We start from the raw sequence: 14,959 nt of genomic DNA, 5'->3' as shown, positions 1-14,959 counted from the left end.
ATACATATATATATCATCAGTTGCCTTCACCATGAGAGGGAATCCTACTATTATAATTTTACATGGTGAGGTGGGAAGGATAGAGAAAAAAATAACTTATTGCGTTCCTACTGTGTGCCAGGCACTGTGCCAAGTGCTAGGGATGCATGAGAACAGGACAAATAGAGTTCCTAGCTCCTGCCCCCATGAAGCTTACAGTCTACAGAGAGAGAGAGAAGAAACAAGTAAATCAAGCAAATATTTATGCATGTCAACAGTGCCTTGATGGAAACACAGTGCTGCACAGAGAATAATGAGAAAGACATTGGCTACTTCAGCTGGGATGGTAACAGAAGGCTTTTCCAAGGAAAACCCATTATAGCCTGACTGAAGGATGAGTAGCATTCAGAAAGGCGAGGAGTGGAAGGAAGAGTGTTTTGGGGAGAGGGAACACAAGAGCAGTGTCTTGATGTGGGAAACACACTGGCCTATTGTAAGAACTGTCAAAAGGCCGGTGTGATGGAGCACTGGGGATGGACACATGCCTTCAGAAGGGGCAGGAGAGGTGAGCATTCAAAGAGAACTATAGGAATGTGTGTTTTGTGATGTGTTTTTCTTTTCTCTAAGGTCATGAAGTGTGTGCAGTAATAGTCCAGAGTGAAACCAGTGGACATCAGCTTGATTTTTGTTTCAATAGTGGGCAAGATCAGCTCTAACAGATCCATATTTTCTCAGTTTCTTCTTCCAGGTCCAACACACCTATTTGTAAGACGAACTAAAGGAGCCTGGAGATAAAGTGCCTGGCTATTGATGATACAAGCCAATAAGATGGCCATGACCTTGGCTTAATCCTTGCAACACTGCCATGAGCGAAGCTTCCTCATTCCCCTTTTACAGATGAGTGTTCTGAGGTGTAAAGAGCTTAAGACATTGGCCCAAGTACGCCCTGGTAGGAAGTGACAAAACTAAGGTTTTTATCCAGATGGGTCTGATGCTGTTAATGTATTCAACCATATTTTCACTGTCACTCATGGGGGCATCCATAGTTAAAAGTAAATATCAAGTAAAACTGGAGGCAAAGTTCATTCATTTTACAAGTTATCTTTTTTAAAATGTGGTGTTATGAATTTATTCATTCAACAAAGCTTACTGAGCACCTCCTATGTGTTTACCCTTGTGGTAGTTACTGAAAAGAAGTTGTGCTTGAATTTGACAAGGTAAACCAGTAATTCTTAAAGTTAAAATAATAATAATGACACAGGACATTTTGAGAATCATTATAAAAGGAGATCACAGATATAATTATAAACTATCTTTAAAATCAATTACTGGTCATCTAAGGGTATCATTTGGCTTCTGATTTTGCACACACATTTTCACAAGACAAACATTTGAATGGAAGAGAGAATTGAAGAATTTAAAAAGGAAGATATTGTTCCTGGAGTAACTGAAATCATTCATACAGCTATCACTGTAAAAAATCTAATTAAATGAGAAATTAAATGACTGCTAATGGTCTTAAGGTTCTCCTAAGCCATCCTAGGATATAACTTTTATGACTCCATCAGCCAGCTAGTATCTTAACGCCAACAAATACATTAAAGATTTAAGCATTTTCTCCTCTCTAAGCGTTAATACCAAATCTGATTTAATTTCCTGATACCTCAAGTTCAGATTAGGAGCTCCCTCTCTCTTCTCATACCAATTTACACTTCCCCATCGTACTAGACTGAAATTGCCATTTACTAGTCTAATCTCTTTCTAAGCCATATGCTCCATAAGAACATCAACCATATGCTTCTTTTTCACAGATGAATCCCTGGAACTTCATGCAGTCTCAAGTGCATAGTAGGTGTTCAATAAATATTTCTAGAAGGAAGGTATGAGCCAACCATTGCAGAGATGTGTAGGAACCTAACATACACAAAAGCAAAGGGCACAGCAAGGTCACAGTGCCTGGCATTTACTCACGTGGCCAGAAGGTAGCAAAGAGAATTCTGTACAAGTAACTGAGGCTAGCCCTAAATCTGCCTATCAAAGGTCATTCTGATGAAGACATGTCAAGATCTGTTAGAAAACAAGATTACACTTCACTATATATATATGATTATATACTTCAGTGCATATATATATATGAAATGATTGCTAGTGATCTCAAGGTTCTCCTAAGAGAATACATAGAGAATATATAGAAGCCAAATATCTGTATATATTTTTTGTCTGTGTGGAAGGGTGCAGATGAAGGAAGGTTTGAAGTGTCTGCAGTTTCCAATTAAGGAGGTCTGTGCACACTGTGAATCACTTCCCTGGCAGATTGTGGAGAAGTACTAAGTATTAGAAAATCATTAGCATGAGGATTTTGTGAATCAGGATCTCAATTTTTATATTTTCTATCCACCTCAAATGGATAATCCTACAGAAAAAAAAAAGGTACTTTATATAAGACAGGTCCTCAGTAAGTGTGAAGCAATCAGATCATTTCAAACAAATAAATATTTTACATTATTGAACATCCAAAGGCCTAACAATGGCCTTCAAAATATTGAAAGTATCACATTATATTATCAATCATTACTGCTCTGTGCCACAGGAATATCTACCCAGAAAAGCCAAGCAACACTGCTCATATTCTAACGCATACTTTTAGTATGAAATAGGAATTAACACCTTTCTATTTCATTGCAGCTTGACAAACTGTACAACTCCACATAGGTATCCCTCTGTTTAAACAAAAAAAGATATTTCACTTAGTTGGCTAGAAAGCAAATTAATGAAAACTGAATCCTATTTTACATTTGCATTACAGCGTAAATTTGCTGGCACATGCACGTAGGAAAATTTCTCCACCTGATATAACAATACTCAAGCTGTAAGAAAATTAGCCACCATGCCTGACCAGTGTTTGATGTGCTTTGCATTGTAGGCCAGCTCTTTTTCTGTTTGGAGTATTTTCAGAACTCTGCCACTCTACTCCAAGTCTAGAGTATTCCCTTGGTTTTAATTCTATGCCTGTCCTACACTCTGACCTCCATATGCCCCATTTCTCTTATCCTGGTCACTAGCATTTCCCGCTGCTCCACGGTCCCCTTACCAGAGCCTAGCTCTCCTTTTTCTCTATTTAGTTGCCTAGCAGTATTGATCTGGACGGTCTACAATATTGTCTAAAACACAATATACAACAGCCTGAAATCTCTTAAATGTGTCAGCAAGTTATGTATAATGGAGTGCCTCCTATTTTCATCAGTGTAGCTAGTTCACAATCACATTATATCAGATATACTCAGAATAAAAGTTCTTTATAAATTGGGGTGGGGAAATTATTATAACTTTCTGCTTTGGAATGGGACTGATGAATAAAAGTAGAAAGTATGAATTTCTTCACAAGGGGCAGCTTTTGAATGGGTCACACAGTAACAGCCCCCATTAGCACTCATTTCCTCTTAATGCCACACAGCACAGCCACTCACAGTGTGAAGCAAAATGTCGTGTTTTCATTTCTGGAGCAATCTAAATGGTCCTATTGTCAGTGGCCTACTCAATAACCATTTTCTGTCACCATGAAGGAGAATACTCTCTAAGCTGAGATTCATGAAAGGTTATTCTAATTCTGCAGCGACTGAATACATAATTTAAATTGTATTCTTAATTTCCAATTCTACCACATATTATCCCAGGTTCTGAAAAGCCATGAGCTGAAAGCGAGGTGGGGAGAAAAGCCACTATAATGACTTCCATTATGGAATAGCCAGGGAGGAAAAAAAGAGTTACTAGAATTTGAAGCCTTTTGAGGGGTTTACTTTTATGTTTATTCAGATTTGGTTAAAATAAATAGCTTGAATTTCCTCATAAAAAGCCACTTCTAGGTGTTTTTGTTTTTTAACATGCATAGAATCAACAGGCAGGCAAAGTATCCAAGAGGACTATTAGAAAGAATCAGGTAAGTTATTTAAAGGAAGCACTTGTGTCTCATACATGCCAGTATTCCCTGAGGTCCTCATAATTATTTATTAACACTTCCGTGGCATCGACTGGGTACAGGCACTGTCACAGGCACGTTATACATATCAATCCATTTGATTCTCATAACAACTCAATGAGGAAAGTACTGTTGTGATCAGCTCCATTTTTACAGGTGAGGAAACTGAGTCATAGAAGTAAGGTAATTTGCCAATGATCAAATAGCTAGGGATTCAGTCTCAAGCAGTCTGCGCTCCCAAACCCAGGCTCTTAGGCACCATGTTATGCTGCTTCTGGCATTAAGGAAGGAGTAGGGAAGGAGGAAATGGAATGCTTTAGCAGTAAGAAAATTAAGAAGGAACCTGATCAGTCTCACAGCACCCTTGGCTTTCTAGTAGAGTTCTTTTCCTATTGGGGCTATTTTCTCAGTTTTGTAGCACTTTTCTGGATTCTGAGTCCCTCCTGGGTTGTTCCTTCAACGCTGGCCCCATCCCAGCTTCAATGTGCTCCTGCTTGAGTGAATCAACTAAAAGGAGACCACAGCTCCTGGTAAATATTTTTCTCAATTTCCTTGAGCTGGAATCTCTGTGCAGGTGCTAAGAGCACAACATCTTTCAGTAAGAATTCCAATTTGTATAAAAGTGCTTAGCCCAGTGCCTGAGGCACTCAGTGAAAGTTGGCAAATACCATTATTATTATTTAAAGCACCATCACTGCTCTCCAGTTCTTCTGCTAAGAGACAAAATGTAATGATATATTCAAGACACTGGCACCTATGACCATAACAGAACTCTGCAGTGGGCATTTATTTTTCATTCTTTTGAGAAATATTTACAGAATGCCTACTTAGTTTGCTAGGTTCTGTGCCAGGTATCACGATGAATGTGACAGCCACAGTTCCTGTCTTCACAGTGCTTACAGTCTAATGTTAGAGAGAGAGTTAAATAAGCAAGTATAACACAGTATTATTTGTGCCATGGTAGAGGAAACTAGGGTCCTATGGGGCAAAGACAAGGGGTGTTCTAATCTAGAGGGTCTAGGAAAGGCTTCCCAGAAAAAGTAACCTCTAGATTGGGATCTGAAGTATTCAGTTAATCAAAGCAGGAGGAGGCAAAGTTCCAGGGCAAGGGAACATCACGTACAAAACTGGAGAAGCAAATGTATGACAGCATTCAGGAACCGAAAGAAATCGAGTGTAGCTGAGGTTAAAATGCAAGGGGCAAGACGGCCACAGAAGAGGCTGGAGAGGGAAGCAGAGGTCATTTCAGGAAGGGCTGTGATTCATGTTAGGGAGTTTGTATTTAACTATTAGAGCAGTTGTAACACAGCAAAGAACTTTAAGCAGAGGAGTGACGCAGTCGGACTCCCATTTTAGAAACCTCACCTTGTTTGCAGCAGGGAGAATAGATCCAAAGGGGGCAACACTGGATGTGGGGTGGGGAGGACAATTTAAGTCTCTTTGCAGTAGGCTGGTATAGCAATGCCGGTCATGTCGGGGCCAGCGTAGCCTCAGTGGAGATGGAAAGAAATGGATGGACTTGAGAGAGACGCAAGAGGAGAACCAATAGGGCTTGTCATAGATTGGAGAAAGTGGCTGGGGAGAAGGAAGAGTCAGGGATGCCACACAGGTTCCATCCTTCCCTGGGCAACTGAGTGGCTGATGATGCCATTTACTGAGATAAGAAACACAGGGAGAGAAGAGGTTTGGGAAGCACACATAATGGTTTCAGGGGAGCTTCAGCGCAGTTGGAAGAATCCAAGAACACAAAACTAGAAAAGCCAGGAGGCAAACTTTCCCACATGAACTGATGCCTCCTCCCAGTCAACAGGACCCAGTTCACAGCTTGGTAGGCTCACCGCACCCTTGATGGCAGCCCAGTCTGATGACATGAACAGCAGTGAAATGCTGGATCTTAAATAACTGGAAAGAAAAATAGGGGTCTCTCTTGTTGCCTGCCGTATCATCAGAATCAGCTTAGACAATGGAGAGAATAGATCCCAACTGCTCTTTATGCATATGATAAATATGAAAAAAACTAACAATAAAAGATGCCCTTCCCTTGCCTCCATAGCATACAGCATTTCAATCTGCCAAAGCAAATTAAAAATGGACTTGCAGGGGGCCAGCCAGCGGCGCAGTGGTTAAGTTCGCACTCTCCTCTCCAGCAACCCAGGGTTTCGCAGGTTTGGATCCCAGGCGAGGACCTACGCACTGCTTATCAAGCTATGCTGTGGCAGGCATCCCATACAAAGTAGAGGAAGATGGGCACAGATGTTAGCCCAGGGCCAATCTTCCTCAGTAAAAAGAGGAGACCTGGCAACAGATGTTAGCTCAGGGTTGATCTTCCTCACAAAAAAAAAAAAAAAAAAAAAGGACTTGCCATCACTTATGAAGATTTCTTGCCAGAAATACCAAACTTGAATCTGATCGAGCCTCTAGAATCTAGCAAATTTACAGAAAATATAAGGGTCAGAAAAAAATTATGGTAATGACATCATAGAGATCATAGATCAGCAAAACCCAGAATGCCAGACATTCTACATGACAAACAACTTGGTTTCTCCAAACAAATATGTTGGGAAAAAAAAGAAAGGAGAGAGGGAGAAAGGGAAAAGGAGAGAGAGAGGGAGAGATTAAGAGCGATATACATTTTGCCACTTTGCTACATATGAGCTATATGCAATACTTTTTTAATTTTGAAAGAGAAAAGAAATAGCAATCAAATATAATGGATGGACATAATTTGTTTTCTTCCTCTTCTTTTTTTTTTTTTGGTGAGGAAGATTAGCCCTGAGCTAACATCCGTTGCCAATCCTCCTGTTTTGTTGCTGAGGAAGATTTGCCCTGGGCTAACCTTCGTGCCCATCTTCCTCTACTTTATATGTGGGATGCCTCCCACAGCATGGCTTGATAAGCAGTGCACAGGTCCACGCTCGGGATTCGAACCTGCGAACCCCGGCCACCTAATAGGAGTGCGTGAACTCAACCAATATGCCACTGGCAGGCCACTGGCAGGCCCCTGGATGGTCATCATTTTGATCTTGATTCAAACAAGCCAACTTTAAAAAAGTATTGTGAGAATATCAAAGAAGTTTGAACACTGACTCAATACTAAATAATATTAAAGAATTACTAATTTTGCATGTGGTAATGGTATTATGTTTTTTAATTCATTTTATTTTAGAAACATATAGTACAGTATTTATGGATGAATGACGTCTGAAATTTGCTTCAAAATAATCCAGTGCAGACAGGAGGAAAAGTAGGTAAGAATATACATAAAACAAGATTGGTCTTGTATGATCATTGTAATTATTGCAGCTGGGTGTCTCTACATTTGGATGCATTTGAAAATTTCTGCACTAAAATTTTTTTAACTGACTTGCCAAGAAATGCAGTATTTGAGGAAAGCAACAGCAAAGACCAAAGAAAAAGAGCAACAGTGAGTTACGATGCAGAAACTGAGCATTCATCCACCAAGTCCTGAAGAACTTTTTTTCTGTGCATTGGACTGGCACTCTGTCCCATGCATAGTCACGCCTCTCCATGGCTTGTGTTTGGAGGTGCTCCAAATGGAGCCTTGTGGCATATTCTCAGCAATTTTCCATTTCTAATTTCTTTGGTAAGATCCAAACCTCATTAGGCTGTCAGGAACATTTGGGCTTCTCTTTCCAGTCATATATTTTTTTTAGCATATCGAGGCACTTGGGGGAAATCTGGGAGACCTCCTCTTTCCGCCCACATATTGACACTTCTCTTGCTGCTAAATTCAGTCAGTGACACCACAGACCTAGGAAGAAACTACTTTAATCGCCTCCCACAACAGATTGGGCTCAGGTAACATATCTTGTTTGGCACAAAAGTGAAAGCAGTATAATAAAATATTTTACTAACATGCTTTTATCACTGTTATATTGAGCCCAGTGCTCGGAGCACAGCATCTTAAAGAGAGAAGAAAAAATTACATCTACTACCCCTGCCCTTTACAATCCCTGTTACTATCCAATAGCTGCCCAGGCACGGGTCTAAACTGACTTCATGATAAAGCCTTACATTTAAATTGTGCTATATTTTTTAATTATAAATTAAGGAGCTTCAAGCCTTAAGAACACACCCTTCGGGATACAAAGTCACCTGATCCACAACTATCAAAAGGTTTCTTAGGTAAAAAATCCCCTGAGAAGAGTAACACCATGCCTTAAAAGTATTCTAAATATAATGACAGAACTTTTACTGACAACGAATCTTGATTATGGCATGGAGAGAAAAAACTTGAAAGCAGGAATGACTAAACGAGGAGGAAAAGAGAGCATCTAAGGTGGATAAGACAGAAAAAAGTCACAGAAAGAGGAGATGTGGTATTGGTAAAGACCAATTCTTCACAGTTTTGACTATACTGTTCTGTTGCTTCATTTTGAACGTGCCAACATCATATCACCATGGGCAATAAAAACTGAAGTTATCATTGGTATCTTTCGAGTAACCAGGAGAAAAAGAGCTAGAATCATTTTAGGATAGATGCATTTCCACCTGTTCTCCTATAAAAACACACCCTCTTATGGAAGCTTTTAAAGTCAATGTTAGCTAAGTTATTCACAGGGGCCAGAACCACATATTCCTTCCCAATACAATGTCATGCAGGTGAATTTTAAGTGAGAAATCATTTCCTGATATACTTTTCTCCAACACCCCATCTCAATCTACAACCCTGAAGATGTATACTGTGTACATAAAGTAATTTAGAGACTTTTGTGGGAACAACCCTTTAAATTTAAGGAAATGAAGTAAAGAGAAGGTTAAAATGCACCTACAAGTAGCAATTTGTTGGAAAAGTGATGAATTGGTGTCTCTATCCATAATTCATAGAACTCAGAGTGTATGCTTTTAGAGTAAGCATCCTACGAATTAAACTCCCTATTTGTGGTCATGTCATCACGGTTTTATTAGAAGCAAATGTCTTTGATTCTGAGTGCTTCAGGCATTTGCCTGAAGTAACTCACTCATGAGTAGGATTAAGGAAATGTGCATAACTCTCTCCAACCAAGAACAATTTTCCCACTCTCTCAGGCATTGGAAGATGGCTTTAAATAAGAGGTTCATTTATTTCCATGCACCTGTGATTTTGTTCCTAAATGGTGTGAGTGGCTATTGAGTACGTGGTTCAAAATCAGTACTTCTCTTTTCCAAATTACTTAGCTCCCATTTTATTTAGAGGTGAATCAAGAAGGCATTCTCTGATGTTTATGATATTTCCTTCTATAAAACACTTGAAGAGAAAAGAGAGGTAATTATTTAGCTAGTTGGGTGGGGAAGGAGGACAGGTGCCTTCTTATTGTTTTAAATTAAAACAAAGGCTGCATCTAAAATACTTTATATGGCAATATTAGGATAAACATTTCTTTTCTATGTTCCTACAACACACATTTTCTTGGTTGCTGATAAGTGAATCATAATCCATAGTATCTCACATGTCGTATTTTGGTGTATAAGCAAAGACAAACACACCTTCTTACCGCCCTCCTAAACACATACAAATACCTGTTGACTTTAATTGTTCATAGTTCTACTTTAACTGAACACTCAGTCAAAACTACCTGATGTTGACCATCAATTCCAGGTCTACATGAAGATTAAATGAGGCAAGAATCTAACTGTTAATAACTGATAAGGAGATTTTAGTCTGCTAATTTCCCCTTGGAAAACTTGGAAGAAAATTAGGCAAATACAGGAAAGTCTCTCCCTGTGACTGGCAACCACGATATGCAATGTATTAATTTCTCGCTGTTCATTTTCCACTGTGATATGGATCCAGGCAAAGTGACTCTGCATTATCCCTGGGTTATTAGAAGAGTCTGATGGCTTGGAGTTAATTCCTTGAATATAAGGCGTTTGTCTAAATAAATAAATATATACATATAACTTGAACTTCCTCCTAGGTTAAATAAATATAACCTCTGAGTTCCTCTGCGAAGAGCATCTTTTTGTGTGTTGGTTGGTTGGTTTTTTTGAGGATTGCGGGGGCACTCCCTGGACACGTGCTGCCCCTTCAGATCTGGCAGGCAGCGGCTCGTGTGCTTCACGCCCTCTGCAATGCGTGCGTCCACTTGGTGCTTGTTGGCGCTTGGCCAGGCTCAGTAGGGCCAGTGCTCACCAAAGAGCATCTTTGCGTGCAGTCAACTCCCTGCTTTAAAGCACCTCCCATAGTTTCGGCCCATTAACCCAAGCACAACAGCTTGATGAATTAATGCTTATATAGGCACAGTTGGCAGTTTCTAATTAAATAATTATGGCTAAGCAGCTGCACGGAAGCTGTAATGCACCCTAGAAAGCCAGCTGTCAGTTTTATTGGTCCTAAGATAGAGGAAGAGTTAACACTGAGCTCTGGATGTTAGGTACAAAGGGGAAGTACATCATATGCCATATATATGTTGTGCAATATGAAGTTGCTGTGTGTTTGTGCTAGCCTGTCCATGGAGCGATGGACAGCAAACAGCTCCTCGGCCATCTCTCAGCAATCCCACAAAGAAGGAAGTGAGTATACGATCAGGAGAACAGAGCCTGTTCAGAGCAATCAAAAGAGGACATAGTTTTAGCCAGATGAGTCTGATGAATACAGAAATGTCACTGAGCTAGTAGGCAAATACATTTCAGGTTCTGGGTCCCACTTAGATGGGCAAGTGATTGGAAATCTAGTGTGGCCTTTTGGGGGGGTATGGCTGATATGTTTTCATTCATTTGACTGAAGCTTCTTAAGATGCTGTTTTCAAATATTAGAAATTGGAGAACAAGGCAAATATCACAATCCTAGATTTGAACTCTAAGTTCAAAAAGTTAGGAGAAGATATTTGTTCTACAAAATCACAGATAATGTCAGATTCCTTTATAGAAAGCTAAAAAGCTAGAGTCTTATCTCTACACCAGTGGGAAATTCACCAGAAGGAAGAGAGCAGTATCTGGCGACTAAGCTCCAGCATAGAGGAAGATATAGAGTATAGATAAAGGCCATAGACAGGGTTATTGGACCAAATAATGCTTGTTATTACACATCAATATGCTCCTGAACTGATAGCTGATTTCATTTTTCTCCACAGGCTGTCGTTTCTATACAACCCATGTGTCTTCACTCCTAAAAACCAAATATGTGATAACCCAGTACAGAACATCTCAACTTCCTACCAGCCTCTTCAGCAAGGTGCCCAGCACCATCTCCAAATGAATAAACATAACTATTGGGAAAAATCAGTCCAAGAAATTTAGACATTTTAACCCCCCAAATGTATGGATTTGCCTTAAAATAAGAATAGAGGAAAATAAATGTTAACACTGGAAAAATATTTCTTATGGAATTCACTTCCCCAACTCCCACGTCTGTTGAAAATCAGCAGTTAAATCAAGAACTAAACTCTACAGACTGATTCATTACTCTCTCTTCAGAGATCAATGGCTTATAGTTCATTTAGAATAACGCCATTTCCTAAAACAAGCCCATCTGTACCGTAAGGCGTCATTTAAGCAAATAGACTGACCTCTAAGAAACCCTTACTTAAAAAGCTTCAGTACAATTGCTTCCTTTCTTTTTTCCCTTTAGTTTCCTTTGATGTCCGTAATTCTATCACCCCCGCTGTCTGAAGATGTTTGTGTGTGATTGACAATTCTCAAGGATCTAGTTCATTTTAGATGGATCTCAAATGAAGTTCAGCTTAATTAAGTCCGCAGTGCAGCTCAAGTCTGAGTACAAAATGCTAAGGAATCAAATAGCAGATCTGTAAAGCCCCTAAGAGCAAATTTCAGAATTGGGAGGGAGAAAGGGGGTCTTTCGTCAGTCTATACTGCCATCTAGCCAAGACGACGTCATTTGGTGCAACATCCATCTGTGTTTTCAAAGCCTCTAAGGAAAGCAAGTCTTCAGCAACCAGCTTGACAGACCCCAAAGTTCAACTAAAAGAATAGACAGCAGCACTTCATCCACTCTGAGTCTACCAACTTCCCGAGGACCAACAGCCAAATTCTAATCATCAACCTTATCTTCACAATTCAATATCCAGCAACCAGACATACATGTCTATTTTCATTCCACATATTACCTATACCAATATCATTTGCATCTTGAGATTTTTGAGGCCTCTGAATATTCTGTGACTTCACTGGAAAAATGAATAAACGTTGCCTTAGGTAAGACAGGAGAGCCAAATTATAGCTTCTAATACCCTAGCTATACCTCAAGAGTTAAAAAAAATCCCAAAATAGTATTCCTTAGACATTGACTGAACATAAAGACCATATATATCTGTAAAGAGAATCGATACACATGAAAAATAAAAAGAACCCTCTGTACTTACGGTAGAAGACGTATTCAGTATAGCTTGACCAGATCTTGTCATCTGTATATTGGTTAACGAAAGATGCTGTCACTGAGGAGTTACAGGCCACCATGTGGAATCCACACTCTGACAACATATCAAAAGCCCTTTCCAGATGCTTGAATTTGAGATAAAATCTGGAGGTGTATCTTTCTGGGGCTCGGTCAGGGTCTCTGCTCTCGTTCAAAGTTTCTCCAAAGACCTCCTTTGCCAAGGAAATCCTTCCACAAACCAAAATCCGGGGAACTCGCCGAAACTTGGCATCTGCCTGCCCCTCTCTGCCCAGGGTGCAGGACCCCCTGTAACCCACAGTAATGAAACCCCACTTGTGGTTGGCAGGGAGCAGGGAGGAAGGGGGGCAGATTCTCGTGTCGCTTCCTTGGGAGGCATCTTCAAAGTCACTATGGCAGAATTCATCGGGGCTTTGCTTGATTTCATCGGGGGTCAGGAGTTTGACCAAGTCTGGGAGCTGGAAGTACTCCGCTTCCCGTTTCAGTCTTCCCCTTTCCGGAAAGTGATCAGGCAGGACCACCTGCCTGTCCCTGAGATAGTCCAGAATATAACGGAACAAAAATCCATCTCTGTCAATGAAAAACCTTCCCTTGGAGTCCTTGGCTAGATCGTTAGCCGTGTCTCTCTTTGGGGAAAACATTTTCCACAGGAGGGAATGAGGGATGCTTATTAAAGTAGAATGGCGAGTAAAATAAACTTGACCCCCAACATTCAGCTCCACGACCTCAGGGAAGGAGTTGGGAACTGCAGCCCCTTGTTCTCGAGGATAATAACGACTACAGTTTCCACTCAGAGCCATTGTCCCTTTCTTCTTCTATTTTGATTTGAAGGTGCAATCCAATGGAGTCACAGCCTTATCCTTTGCATCAACTTGTAAGGGAGGGAGGATGACGTTAACTTGTTAAAAACGACCTCCTCTTACCCTAGTTTTTTCCCCAAGAAAGCAAAATTTAGAAGAGTCCACAGGTGAAGTGATGCTGCAAAAGTAGTTTAAACCCCGGCTGGTGGTGAGCTATTACTTCATGGAATATAATCAACTCATCTCCATCCGCTCTTCCCCAAGCTCCGGAGGCAAGGCAGGCCGAGTCCCCAGTTACTCAGAGGTCTGTCTGTAGGAAAAGAGAAAATTATTTTCTCAAACCCAGCATGAGTCAGAAAAAGAGAGACCGCTGGAGAGAGGAGAGAGAGGGAGACGGAGGGAGGGAAGATGGGAGGGAGGGAGGGAGGAAGGGAGAGATTATTTTACATAAGCAGCCCTGGACCTACTGATTTCAGCCCTTCTTCAACTAAATCGTAGCTTCTCTCAAGCTATTTTGTGTCTACATGCTTATCCATACAACTCTGTCTCCAGAAATTAGTATTAAAAACACTTCTATTTATATTTCTACATTAAAAAGGAATATGCAATTTTCAACTTCTAAAAGGGAATCGCTTTTTTTTTTTTTTTTTCCAGCTGGCCAGAAATAGCAATAAACCTTGAAACTTACCTTAGTGAGTGCTGGAAATCCAGTTCTTGGAAGAAATACCCATTTGCAAAGCAGTCAGAATCCACAGCCAAATCCCAAAGAGGTAAAGGACAGAGGTATCAATGAAAAGTGCCAGAGAGATGTGCTCTCAGAAAATAATGTTATATATATATAAATATTTATATAAACGTATGTTTGTATGTATGTATGTATATATCCACTCCCAATCTCAAGTTAAGACAAGTCACAAAAAGTTATACCGTGATGAGAGGTGGTTGGGTTGAAGAAGCAAAGCAGAGAAAAATATTCAACCAAAGCTTCTCCAGAAAAAGAAAAAAAATCAAACCGTTAGAAGAATTCTTAAAACAGAAGAGAGTTGTAAGAGGTACCGGGACTTAGAAGCTTTTCAGAAAGCCCAGAAGCAGAAAGACAGATGTGCCCTGCTGGGGTCCCAGGTAGCCACCCCACCTGCCGGCAAGGGCAAACGGTCTCCCATGTTCCCAGCCAGGTGGGAGCCGGCGGGAGCCGTGGGCCGCCACAGCGCAGAGATGCCAGCGGGGGGCTCGGGCTCCGGCTCCTCGGAGCTGGGTGGTTCCACAGTTCCCAGTGCAGTTCGGAGGCTGTTGTTTCAGCAGTGCAGGCGAGAAACCATCCAGGGAAATGACTATTACATCATCTTAAAGGAATATGGCTTGGAGAAAGCGGAGGCAGCTCCGAGTCACGTCCTCCTCGGTGACAGGTCGCCAAGACTGCACGGGGACGCCGCGCTCCGGCCGTGGGCACGCGACTCCCCGGCGCTCTGGGTTGGGGCGGGGACGCAGCGCTGCGCAGCCACTTCCCTCCCTGTCCTGTCTGGGAGCCTGGAGTATCCGAGCGCCTTTGCTTTGCCCTTTCTTCCTGCTTTTAGACCTCCACCGCCACCACCATCCCGCAGAAATAACCCCCCTCCCCCAGCGGTGAGAGAAACACAAGTGATTTTTCATTTGAAAAATCTACAAACAAACCCTTTGCACGTGCGCTGAATTTCTGCTGAAGGGCAAATTTCTCCTCTAAAGCTTGTTTTAAAAAAAAGCACACCGAATGACCCTAATGACCCCATTTAAGCTACAAAGTGGCTTTTTTTTATTCAAGGAGGATTAAACCACATTCTTTCAAATGCTCTCCTCTTTCTTTTCCTCCTCCTC

General features: G+C 41.0%; 1 protein-coding gene across 2 annotated transcripts in view; it reads right to left on the bottom strand.

Annotated features, from left to right (window-relative positions):
• KCTD16 (potassium channel tetramerization domain containing 16) overlaps positions 1–14,474 on the bottom strand; it is a 232,175-nt gene extending 217,701 nt beyond the window's left edge. The window contains exons 1-2 of one of the 2 annotated variants that reach the window (XM_058543141.1): positions 13,797–14,474; positions 12,277–13,418 (exon numbers count right to left, since the gene is read on the bottom strand). In XM_058543141.1, the coding sequence (XP_058399124.1) occupies positions 12,277–13,108 (832 nt within the window). In that variant the 5' untranslated portion in view covers positions 13,109–13,418; positions 13,797–14,474. The remainder of the gene's footprint in view (positions 1–12,276; positions 13,419–13,796) is intronic. The other variant, XM_058543152.1, reaches the window with a different exon arrangement.
• Positions 14,475–14,959: the final 485 nt, after the last annotated feature.

Source organism: Diceros bicornis, chromosome 1, assembly GCF_020826845.1.
Source record: "Diceros bicornis minor isolate mBicDic1 chromosome 1, mDicBic1.mat.cur, whole genome shotgun sequence".
Taxonomy (NCBI): Eukaryota; Metazoa; Chordata; class Mammalia; order Perissodactyla; family Rhinocerotidae; genus Diceros; species Diceros bicornis.
Note: the sequence above shows the minus strand (reverse complement) of the source record. Positions and strands in the feature narration are given on the sequence as shown.